Source organism: Scyliorhinus torazame, chromosome 18 (genome assembly GCF_047496885.1).
Source record: "Scyliorhinus torazame isolate Kashiwa2021f chromosome 18, sScyTor2.1, whole genome shotgun sequence".
Lineage (NCBI taxonomy): Eukaryota > Metazoa > Chordata > Chondrichthyes > Carcharhiniformes > Scyliorhinidae > Scyliorhinus > Scyliorhinus torazame.
In genome coordinates, this window is record NC_092724.1 from 50,591,395 (window position 1) to 50,603,819 (window position 12,425).

General features: G+C 47.8%; 1 protein-coding gene across 1 annotated transcript in view; it reads right to left on the reverse strand.

Moving 5' to 3' along the window:
• Window positions 1-12,425, reverse strand: part of fsd1 (fibronectin type III and SPRY domain containing 1) — a 61,695-nt gene that overhangs the window by 7,433 nt on the left and 41,837 nt on the right. The window contains exon 11 of the mRNA XM_072482743.1: window positions 10,609-10,860. Coding sequence (XP_072338844.1) covers window positions 10,609-10,860 — 252 coding nt within the window. The remainder of the gene's footprint in view (window positions 1-10,608; window positions 10,861-12,425) is intronic.

A 12,425-nucleotide genomic window follows, 5' to 3' on the forward strand; every position in this document is an offset into this window, starting at 1 on the left:
AAAACAAAGTGACCAATCTTATGCCCAACAATACCCTAGATTTGTTGGTTGAATGAAGGTAAACTCGGATTCAAAATTAATGCCCAAATTAGGAAAGGTTCATACTAACAAACAATCCCTGAATTGGTATGAACAGTAGAAGTAATGAATTTGTATTCCTATCGGAGATGATTGCCTTACGCCTTGTCTGGGCCTAGCTACATTTTCCAAAAATTTACAACAGCGGTTCACTTCCTACAATGCTGAGGCATTTGCAAGCTCCCTGCATGTAGCATGTTCCTGAACCGTCACTACACCTGGGTGGAAAGTGAAGCGTGAAACACTGACAGCTCCAGATATAATGGCCGTGATTCTCCGGCTTCTCTGTGTTTCCGCTCAAGCGAAACGAGGCTGGTGAATAGTGGGAGAGGCCAAAAACGAGATCCGCATCGGGCGCCAGTTTTATGATGCAACTGGCCCGCTCCCGTAGGTGGAATTGGGACCTCGCCGTAGCATGGCGAGAAACCAATTATCACCACTTAAGCCCCATTTTCATACAATTAACAGAAGCGACCCCATATCCAACGGCCTCCTGTCATTCTGCATCCTTCCCAGCAAGTGGTCATGCTGGTGCTGAATTGTACTGATTTTGAAAAACGTGAACCTGGCGGAAGGGCTTCTGTGGGGAGGTGAGTAGCCATCTTTGCTCAGAGCCATAGAGCCCGGGGGTGCTGGGCGACCCGCTGCAGGAATGGGCTGCCATGGGATGGCGTATGAGGGGAGGGGGGCAACTGGTGTGGTGCAACTGCTCGTGGCACCACCATGCCAACCCCTAGATAGTGTGCGTGTTGACCTCGAGACATGGCCTCATCAGAGGGGTGGAACTCGGGAGAGTTGTGCCAACCGTCGGCACCCCATGGGACAGGTTTGGGTTGGCACTCATCCTGACCGGTGTCCTTCGGGCCCTGTGGTCCACCTTGGGACGGAGGGGTAGCTGGTTCAAGCCCCGGGTGGCACTGCATCACCTGGTTCTGCCAGCACTGGCGGTTCCCCATGGTCTGCACCATCGTGTCGATGCCTTCAGGTGACTGGGACGTGCTCTGCAGCTCCATCTGCAATGCCCATTGGAGAGCAGGACATGTCCCGCAGAACCTCAACAAGGTCGGCCTGGTGCTGGGTGACATCCCCCAGCAAGTCGGACATTCTGCTGAGACCCTGAGCCATGGCTGTCACCAACTGCGCGATGACTTGGACACCTTCACTCATGGTGCCGACATCGTGAACCAGGCTTTCTACTGTGGTCGCCACCCTAACAGTGTTGTTCTCGGTTCCGCGCACTGCTGGCACCATCTCCTGTGCCCGTAGCCTCTGGGGAGTCTGCAAGAGGCTATGGATCTCCTGGAGCATCGCTGACATCTCTCTCTGAATATCCCGGCTGCTCCCGATCATCTCCAGGTAACCCACTGCCACAGGCTCAGCATCAGGCTGGGACCCAGCTGGGTCCTGGCATCCAACAGCACTCCGACCACTGTCTTGCCTGGGAGTTCCTGCCTCCACCTGATGTACATCAGCAGCAGTGTGGTGCTCACCAGATTGTGCCCCAGAAGCTTGTCCACTAACTTGTCCCACTGAGGCGTGTGTATCTGCACTGGTGCATGGTGGGGATGACAGCTGTGCCGCGATTATAACAGAGCTCTCCTCCAAGGTGTTCTCCTTGGAGACAGAAGAGGGTGTCACCCGAGATGGCGGCTGTCGACTGGAGGACCTGCGGGAGAATGGGCATATGGTAAGTGGGAGGGATGGGTCAGTCAGTAAGGCAATAGTAACTCATGTTTGACAGGTCCTCCGGGTGGAGCCCGGTGGTTCCTGACCTCTGCGGGTCTGCCAGCCTCCGCATGGGAGACCGATCTATCCTCGGCCACCCTGGTCACCTTCCAGGGTCCATTCCTTGAAGGAGCAGAAGATTCTTAAGTCCGGCACCCCACTGCCAGTGTGGGCCCTTCTCCTGCCAATTATGGGTGAGCTTTTCCAGCGGGGGCACAGAGGCAATAGTTAGCCACACGCGTGGTTCACAGTGGTTGGAGAGGGGATGTGAAGGCAGGTATGGGGGTGGTGAGATGGGTAGGCAGAGGCGCTGATGTCTTCTCACTTGTGCTGCCCGGCGCAGGTCATTGACCGTCTTCCTGCACAGCTGGCCAGTCCTCTTGGGTCATACTACTTGAGCTTACAGTCGCCACCACCTCACCCCAGGCAGCACTGGCTGTCTTGTGGCTCACCCTCCGGGGGAACAGGGCATCCCTCCTGGCCTCCACCGCGTCCATGCGTCTCCCCAGGTCAGTGTCCCTGAGTCTTAGGGCCCCGTCGCCTGGGCACAATTGTTGCGAGCTGGCTGGGCTTGGCTGTGTAAGTGCAGCTTAAGTGCTGCTCGATCTTGTTAGCAAGGTGATGAGCAATCAATATACACGCGACAAAGGTATTCAGTAACTGAGGCTTTAATACACTAGAACTGATCCCCAGCAGCTTCGTAACAGAAAGTGAAGGCTGCTGGGACGGCACCATCTTTTATACCCCGCCTTCAGGGCGGAGCTACTTCACACAGCCAATGGTAGACTCCAGGGTCTCAACCAATGGCGTCGGCCTCTCAGGTACCGCAATACCTGGTATTACCACACAAAGGGGGGGGGGCGCTGGCGGGTACGGCGCCGATTAATCAGCTGGCGAGCCGTTATTTGCGGGGAGAAGCACGTGGGGCCTCGTTAAGAGGACCAATTAATGTTGAATTGTGTTGTCGGCCTCGCTGGGCCAAGCGCCGGGAAGCTCGCGGCAATTCCTGCTCGCTGCTACACTTAGAAATATTTCCGGATCGGGGGTGGTTTATTTGTTGCAACCCTGTTTTGATACATATTTGAAATAAAATACATTTTTTAAAAAAGTAACGTTTCCGGAGAACTGCGCCCATTGGATTTGGGGAGAGCCAGGATGTTATTATTCAGGCACAAAGAAACCGGCTTTAATCCTTCCTGAACGTTTCATCCAAGTCACTGGAAACAGGTTATTTGCTTTACAGCATTAAAAACAATTAGAACATAGAACATAGAAAAATACAGCACAGAACAGGCCCTTCGGCCCACGATGTTGTGCCGAACCTTTGTCCTAGATTAATCATAGATTATCATTGAATTTACAGTGCACAAGGAGGCCATTCGGCCATTGAGTCTGCACCGGCTCTTGGAAAGAGCACCCTACCCAAAGTCAACACCTCCACCCAACACCAAGGGCAATTTTGGACACTAAGGGCAATTTATCATGGCCAATCCACCTAACCTGCACATCTTTGGACTGTGGGAGGAAACCGGAGCACCCGGAAGAAACCCACGCAGACACGGGGAGGATGTGCAGACTCCGCACAGACAGTGACCCAAGACGGAATCGAACCTGGGACCCTGGAGCTGTGAAGCAATTGTGCTATCCACAATGATACCGTGCTGCCCTTAAGAACAAATAAATCTACACTATATCATTTTACCGTAATCCATGTACCTATCCAATAGCTGCTTGAAGGTCCCTAATGTTTCCGACTCAACTACTTCCACAGGCAGTGCATTCCATGCCCCCACTACTCTCTGGGTAAAGAACCTACCTCTGACATCCCCCGTATATCTTCCACCATTCACCTTAAATTTATGTCCCCTTGTAATGGTTTGTTCCACCCGGGGAAAAAGCCTGACTGTCTACTCTATCTATTCCCCTGATCATCTTATAAACCTCTATCAAGTCGCCCCTCATCCTTCTCCGTTCTAATGAGAAAAGGCCTAGCACCCTCAACCTTTCCTCGTAAGACCTACTCTCCATTCCAGGCAACATCCTGGTAAATCTCCTTTGCACCTTTTCCAAAGCTTCCACATCCTTCCTAAAATGAGGCGACTAGAACTGTACACAGTACTCCAAATGTGGCCTTACCAAAATTTTGTACAGCTGCATCATCACCTCACGGCTCTTAAATTCAATCCCTCTGTTAATGAACGCTAGCACACCATAGGCCTTCTTCACAGCTCTATCCACTTGAGTGGCAACTTTCAAAGATGTATGAACATAGACCCCAAGATCTCTCTGCTCCTCCACATTGCCAAGACCTCTACCGTTAACCCTGTATTCCGCATTCATATTTGTCCTTCCAAAATGGACAACCTCACACTTTTCAGGGTTAAACTCCACCTGCCACTTCTCAGCCCAGCTCTACATCCTATCCATGTCTCTTTGCAGCCGACAACAGCCTTCCTCACTATCCACAACTCCACCAATCTTCGTATCGTCTGCAAATTTACTGACCCACCCTTCAACTCCCTCATCCAAGTCATTAATGAAAATCACAAACAGCAGAGGACCCAGAACTGATCCCTGCGGTACGCCACTGGTAACTGGGATCCAGGCTGAATATTTGCCATCCACCACCACTCTCGGACTTCTATCGGTTAGCCAGTTTGTTATCCAACTGGCCAAATTTCCCACTATTCCATGCCTCCTTACTTTCTGCAGAAGCCTACCATGGGGAACCTTATCAAATGCCTTACTAAAATCCATGTACACTACATCCACTGCTTTACCTTCATCCACATGCTTGGTGACCTCCTCAAAGAATTCAATAAGACTTGTAAGGCAAGACCTACCCCTCACAAATCCGTGCTGACTATCCCTAATCAAGCAGTATCTTTCCAGATGCTCAGAAATCCTATCCTTCAGTACCCTTTCCATGACTTTGCCTACCACCGAAGTAAGACTAACTGGCCTGTAATTCCCAGGGTTATCCCTAGTCCCTTTTTTGAACAGGGGCACGCATTCGCCACTCTCAAATCCCCTGGTACCACCCCTGTTGACAGTGAGGACGAAAAGATCATTGCCAACGGCTCTGCAATTTCATCTCTTGCTTCCCATAGAATCCTTGGATATATCCCGTCAGGCCCGGGGGACTTGTCTATCCTCAAGTTTTTCAAAATGCCCAACACATCTTCCTTCCTAACAAGTATTTCCTCAAGCTTACCAGTCTGTTTCACACTGTCCTCTCCAACAATATGGCCCCTCTTATTTGTAAATACAGAAGAAAAGTACTCGTTCAAGACCTCTCCTACCTCTTCAGACTCAATACACAATCTCCTGCTACTGTCCTTGATCGGACCTACCCTCGCTCTAGTCATTCTCATATTTCTCACATATGTGTAAAAGGCCTTGGTGTTTTCCTTGATCCTACCCGCCAAAGATTGTTCATGCCCTCTCTTAGCTCTCCTAATCCCTTTCTTCAGTTCCCTCCTGGCTATCTTGTATCCCTCCAACGCCCTGTCTGAACCTTGTTTCCTCAGCCTTACACAAGTCTCCTTTTTCCTCTTCACAAGACATTCAACCTCTCTTGTCAACCATGGTTCCCTCACTCGACCATCTCTTCCCTGCCTGACAGGGACATGCATATCAAGGACACGTACTACCTGTTCCTTGAACAAGTTCCACATTTCACTTGTGTCCTTCCCTGACAGCCAATGTTCCCAACTTATGCACTTCAATTCTTGTCTGACAACATCGTATTTACCCTTCCCCCAATTGTAAACCTTGTCCTGTTGCACGCACCTATCCCTCTCCATTACTAAAGTGAAAGTCACAGAATTGTGGTCACTATCTCCAAAATGTCCCCCACTAACAAATCTATCACTTGCCCTGGTTCATTACCAAGTACTAAATCCAATATTGCCCCTCCTCTGGTCGGACAATCGACATACTGTGTTAGAAAAGCTTCCTGGACACACTGCACAAACACCACCCTATCCAAACTATTTGATCTAAAAGAGTTTCCACTCAATGTTTGGGAAGTTAAAGTCACCCATGACTACTACCCTGTGACTTCTGCACCTTTCCAAAATCTGTTTCCCAATCTGTTCCTCCACATCTCTGCTGCTATTGGGGGGCCTATAGAAAACTCCTAACAAGGTGACTGCTCCTTTCCTATTTCTGACTTCAACCCATACTACCTCAGTAGGCTGATACTCCTCGAACTGCCTTTCTGCAGCTGTTATACTATCTCTAATTAACAATGCCACCCCCCCCCCCCACCTCTTTTACCACCCTCCCTAATCTTATTGAAACATCTATAACCAGGGACCTCCAACAACCATTTCTGCCCCTCTTCTATCCAAGTTTCCGTGATGGCCACCACATCGTAGTCCCAAGTACCGATCCATGCCTTAAGTTCACCCACCTTATTCCTGATGCTTCTTGCGTTGAAGTATACACACTTCAACCCATCTCCGTGCCTGGAAGTACTCTCCTTTGTCAGTGTTCCCTTCCCCACTGCCTCATTACACGCTTTGGCGTCCTGAATATCGGCTACCTTTGTTGCTGGACTACAAATCCGGTTCCCATTCCCCTGCCAAATTAGTTTAAACCCTCCCGAAGAATACTAGAAAACCTTCCTCCCAGGATATTGGTGCCCCTCTGGTTCAGATGCAACCCATCCTGCTTGTACAGGCGCCACCTTCCCCAGAATGCGCTCCAATTATCCAATTACCTGAAACCCTCCCTCCTACACCATTCCTGCAGCCACGTGTTCAGCTGCACTCTCTCCCTATTCCTAGCCTCGCTATCACGTGGCACCGGCAACAAACCAGAGATGACAACTCTGTCTGTCCTGGCTTTTAACTTCCAGCCTAACTCCCTAAACTCGTTTATTACCTCCACACCCCTTTTCCTACCTACGTCGTTGGTACCAATGTGCACGTCTTCTGGCTGCTCCCCCTCCCCCTTAAGGATCCTGAAGACACGATCCGAGACATCTCTGGCCCTGGCACCCGGGAGGCAATATACCTTCCAGGAGTCTCGCTCGCGACCACAGAATCTCCTATCTATTCCCCTAACCATTGAATCTCCTACAACTATTGCTTTTCTGTTCTCCCCCCTTCCCTTCTGAGCCCCAGAGCCAGACTCAGTGCCAGAGACCTGGCCGCTAGGGCCTTCCCCCGGTAGGTCAGCCCCCCAACAGCATCCAAAACGGTATACTTGTTTTGAAGGGGAACGGCCACGAGGGATCCGTGCACAGTCTGCCTGTTTGTTTTTTTCCCCTGACTGTAACCCAGCTATTCTTGTCCTGTACCTTGGGTGTGGTTACCTCCCTGTAACTCTTCTCTATCACCCCCTCTGCCTCCCGGATGATCCGAAGTTCATCCAGCTTCAGCTCCAGTTCCCTAACATGGTCTTTGAGGAGCTGGAGTTGGGTGCACTTCCCGCAGTTATAGTCAGCGGAGACACCGGTGGTATCCCTCACCACCCACATCCTACAGGAGGAGCATGCAACTGGCCTAGCCTCCATCCCCTCTTACCTTACAGAATATAGCTGCCCTGTGGACCATAGATTATCATAGATTATCATAGAATTTACAGTGCAGAAGGAGGCCATTCGGCCCATCGAGTCTGCACCGGCTCTTGGAAAGAGCACCCTACCCAAGGTCAACACCGCCACCCTATCCTCATAACCCAGTAACCCCACCCAACACTAAGGGCAATTTTGGACACCAAGGGCAATTTATCATGGCCAATCCACCTAACCCGCACATCTTTGGACTGTGGGAGGAAACCGGAGCACCCGGAGGAAACCCACGCAAACCCAACTGGACCTCCGCCCTCCGACTCTGCTCCCAGTCAGCTGCACTCTCTGTAAACTCCTGGCTCTCTTCTCACTCTTTGCGGAAATGTAGGAAACAAAACAAAATGAAAGGAGCACCTTACTCCCTAACTAACTCCCTCAGTCACCAAACTCTCACTATAGCACTCAAATGCACCAAATTCAGCACTCCCTCAGTCACCAAACTCTCAAATGCACCAAATTCAGCACTCCCTCAGTCACCAAACTCTCACTATAGCACTCAAATGCACCAAATTCAGCACTCAGTGCAAAACAATTAATAAATGAAACAGAGCAAGTGGCAGCCTTGGTTTACTTTAGATCTAGCAAAATGACACAAGACCTTCAAATAGGCCCTAATTAATGGGACCAAATTCTGCAAACTTTTAACATGGGGAAAAATATTCCATTCAGCAGGATCATTCTATAATACCAAGGAAATGACGCTTCTGATAATGAACATTGGTTCAAATTACTAGACTGGAATCTAATCCAGAGAGATTAGCCTTGAAATACTTTAAGCACACTTTATTTATGGGTTGAGTCTTTTAACCCAATTGAATGCCTTTCATTGTATTTAACTTTCTATGCTTTCTCCAAATTATTGCCTGAAGCTTGAAGCTGACCTATAAACATAATGGATTCAAGTCACAATGTTGTGAGACTCACTTGACAGAAATAGCAGCCTTTACAATGGCCCTTAAGCACTGATCAATTCCAACGAATTGGATCAGTTTAGCTCAGTTTGGTTGCACGCTCACCCTCTTACCTCAGGTGATTGGGACTTCAAATCTTATTCCATGATTTCAGCACTCCAGTACTATGTAAATGTTGCGTTGTTATGGATGGGACAGTAAACTAAACTAAGGGTTTGCCTTGGTAAAGGAGGATATGAAAGTTCCAATGGTATGATCTGAAGAAGTGAGTTCTCCAGGAATTATCTCCCCTTAAAAACAAAACATCAGGGATGGAATTTTTCAGTCCCTCCAGTGGCAGACATTGCCATGGGTGGCACCAAGTCGTCATTTGGCTCCTGTACAAATTTTCCCATGCTGCCTGCGATGATGTCCCATGGGCAAGGCTGGAAAATCCCAGCCTAGATCAACTGGTTAGTCGTCTCACTCATTTGCAGAACATTATAGAACATACAGTACAGGAGGAGGCCATTCGGCCCATTGAGTCTGCACCGACCCACTTAAGCCCTCACTTCCACCCGATCCCCGTAACCCAATAACCCCATTTAACCTTTTTGGTCACTAAGGGCAATTTATCATGGCCAATCCACCTAACCTGCATGACTTTGGACTGTGGGAGGAAACCGGAGCACCCGTAGGAAACCCATGGAGTCACAGGGAGAACGTGCAGACTCCGCACAGACAGTGACCCAACGGGGAATCCTGGGACCCTGGCGCTGTGAAGCCACAGTGCTACCGTGCTGTCCTTGAGAACATTAGTAGGAATAAATCAGCTACCACATTAATCCACATGTCATAGTCCTAGATGACCATAGGCTTCTTTTCCCGAGGGCCAGGGAGGGAAAGAGGGAAGAGCTGTGGTGATTTAACCTGAGGATCACCACACCGCAGGCAAGACAGGGCCTTCACGAATAGCCTCAGCTGGTATGGGGATTGAACCTGATTTAACCTGAGGATCACCACACCTCAGGCAAGACAGGGCCTTCACGAATAGCCTCAGCTGGTATGGGGATTGAACCTGATTTAACCTGAGGATCACCACACCTCAGGCAAGACAGGGCCTTCACGAATAGCCTCAGCTGGTATGGGGATTGAACCCATGCTTGGCCTTGATCTGCATCACAAACCAGCTGCCTAGCCATCTGAGCTAAACCAGCCCCCACATAATAGTAACTGCACAATTACACACAATAGAGGGAGTAGTCGAAATGAATAGTATAGAGCCATTGAAAGGGGAGAAAGGTATTGGGGAGAAAGGTATTAAAGAACCTGATTAAGGTTAGAGGAAGAGAGTGCTGGGAGGGGACTTCTGGGAGCATAAACACTGACATGGACCAGATGGGCTGAATGGCCTGTTTTTGTAGGCTGGATATTCTATGTAATAAATAATTTTGGATGTTTGGTGATACAATAAAAGGTGCTTTATAAACGCAACTGCTTTTCTTATGGCTTCTAATTGGGCGATGGGTTGTTGGAGGAGAAGAAGTTGATTAATATTTAAGTGTTTACAATTTGAAAGTAGAAAATGGTTAAAATTTAAATAAGATGCAGACTGAAATGTCAAATGTAGGAAAATGATAAATAAACAAGCGAACTGAAGTAACAACTGAAATTTAGTCAAGCGAAGATTGGTATTTAAGTCAGTAATAAATAAAACATTAATGTTTTAGTTCAGGCACTGTTGGTGAAAAGCAGCAAAGAAAATAAAAAATTAAACTATGGAGTACATAACCTTAGCAAAATTGTCCTGTAGCTACTGCTGGCCATTCATACATGGTACATAGCTAAGATTGTGTGAAAAGGTAATCAAATTATTGACAACATCAATGTGCTAGATTATCACTATTACCTCTAACAAAAGTTTAGTTAATATTGAACAATTTAATCATTCACAAATGAAGTTATGGAGACACAGTTTCATATCCATAGGATCCCTACAGTGCAGAAGGAGCCCATTCAGCCCATCGAGTCTGCACCAATCCTCCAAAAGTGCACTCTACCTAGGCTCACTCTCCCATCCTATCCCCGTAACCTCACGCATTAATCATGGCCAATCCATCCAATTTTGGACTGTGGGAGGAAACCAGAGCACCCGAAGGAAACCCACACAGGCACAGGAGAATGTGATAACGCCACAGTTACCCAAGGCCGGAAACAAACCCGAGTCTCTGGCACTGTGAGGCAGAAGTGCTAATCACTGGGCCACCGTGCTGCCCATTCCTAGTTTTAAAGCAGTTTTACGGCAAGACAGAAGAGATAAGGAATCCCCAATACCTTCATTGTAGTTACAATACACTCCAATTCTCTCAGGTACGGACATGTCTAGGACTTTGGCCTTGTTGTTGTGCTTGGCGGTGAAGCTGACTTGCAGCCAGTTATTGAGATGAAGACACCAGGAGGCACTGGTCTTTCCCAGTTGGTCAAATTTGCCCATAGTCCTGTAGGCCACACCTGCAATGAAAGCCTTGCTGTCCCTTTCAAACGTAACCTCCCAATAATGCTGTCCACTGTCAATCAGAGTATCTCCTGTGGAAAGCAAAAGAGATGGTACATGTGAAATACAGCTCCATTGTCCATTTCAACTGAAGGAACCTCAAATCTGTTTTTTGTCACAGCAGATGCTCACAACAAGGAACAACTGCATGGCTTAGCTCCAGAGTGGAGAGTCAGCAATGTATATTTTTAAACTCATTTTTTAATAAAGTGGGATGTGGGCGTCGCTGGCTAGGGCAGACGTTATTTCCCATAACTAATTTCCCTTGAGAATGTGGTGGTGAGCTGCTTTCTTGAACCGCTGTAGCCCACATGGTGTAAGTACACCCACAGTGTTGTTAGTGAGAGAGTTCCAGGATTGTGACCCAGCGACAGTGAAGGAACAGCGAAACACTTCCCATGTGCTGTATTTTCTATGTTCTATGTTCTAAGTTAGGATGGCGAGGGGGGGGGGGGAAAACTTTGCAGGTGGTGGGGTTCCTGGTATCTGCTCTGCTCATTCTTTCCTTCTAGCGGTCTTGGCTTTGGAAAATGCTGCCTAAGAAGCCTTGGTTGAGTTCTTGCAGTGAATCTTGTAGCTGGTACACACTGCTGCTACGGGGCGTCTATGTTGGGGAGGGGGTTGGGGGAAGTGAATATTTATGGAAAGAGGAGGCAATCAAGCATCATAACGTTAAAACCAGGATGAATTGTATTTCCAGTTTGCTGAACAATGCAGTTGAGCATTTACTCCAGAGGAAAGCTCTGTTGCAGGCCATTTAAAATGGGTTAAACTCATAAGAGGTTATTCATGCCCCTCCACCTCTCTATGAAGAGTGTTTTTGCAGGATCTGAACCTGCCAACATTTTCCAGTTACTGAAGAATGCCCTCTGGTAACAGCATAACTGTAATTTATCCAATTTCTTTTTGGGATCTAATCACTGCCTCACTAACTTGCTGCATCCGTTTGGTAAATGTGGGAGATAACTATAGAGTATTGATGCTTTCAATGATAACTTTCGACGCGAGCACCAATTGTCCTTCACCGCTCCATTTAGTGAGAATTTTTCTTGATGGTGCACAAGACCAAATACGAATTTGTTTGAGCGACTAACACTGTTCAACATATCCTGCCAATAAAAACACTATGTGCTTTGTCGCAGAGAGAACACAATGGAATATATAAAATGTCTAACTTGAAGCTCCTGTGTTGCCTTTATCCATTTTTTTTTCTTTTAAATGTTCTTCCACTGGAATGTCTGCCATTTGGATTTTTCATTATGAAGCCGATTAAAGGTTTGAAACAAAAGAACGTCCAGGGCAATGGGGGAAAGAGAGCAGAGTGGTGGATTTAGTTTTCTGTTGATCTAGTGAGGGATAAAAGGGCCAAAAAGCCACCTTCTGTGCTGTACAGCTCTATGGCTCTTTATGCACAGGCTGAAATGAACTTCTCCAAATGCAAATTGAAAACTGAATTATGTCTGCTTCGAATCGCAAGTAAGATTTATTTGCTCTTCCATGTCAAAAACATCACTCTAATGAAATTTGAAGAGGACGGGTAGTCAAGGGAGTAATTTCCATATCTGCACTGTACTTAGTCTAATTACATTTACTGGGA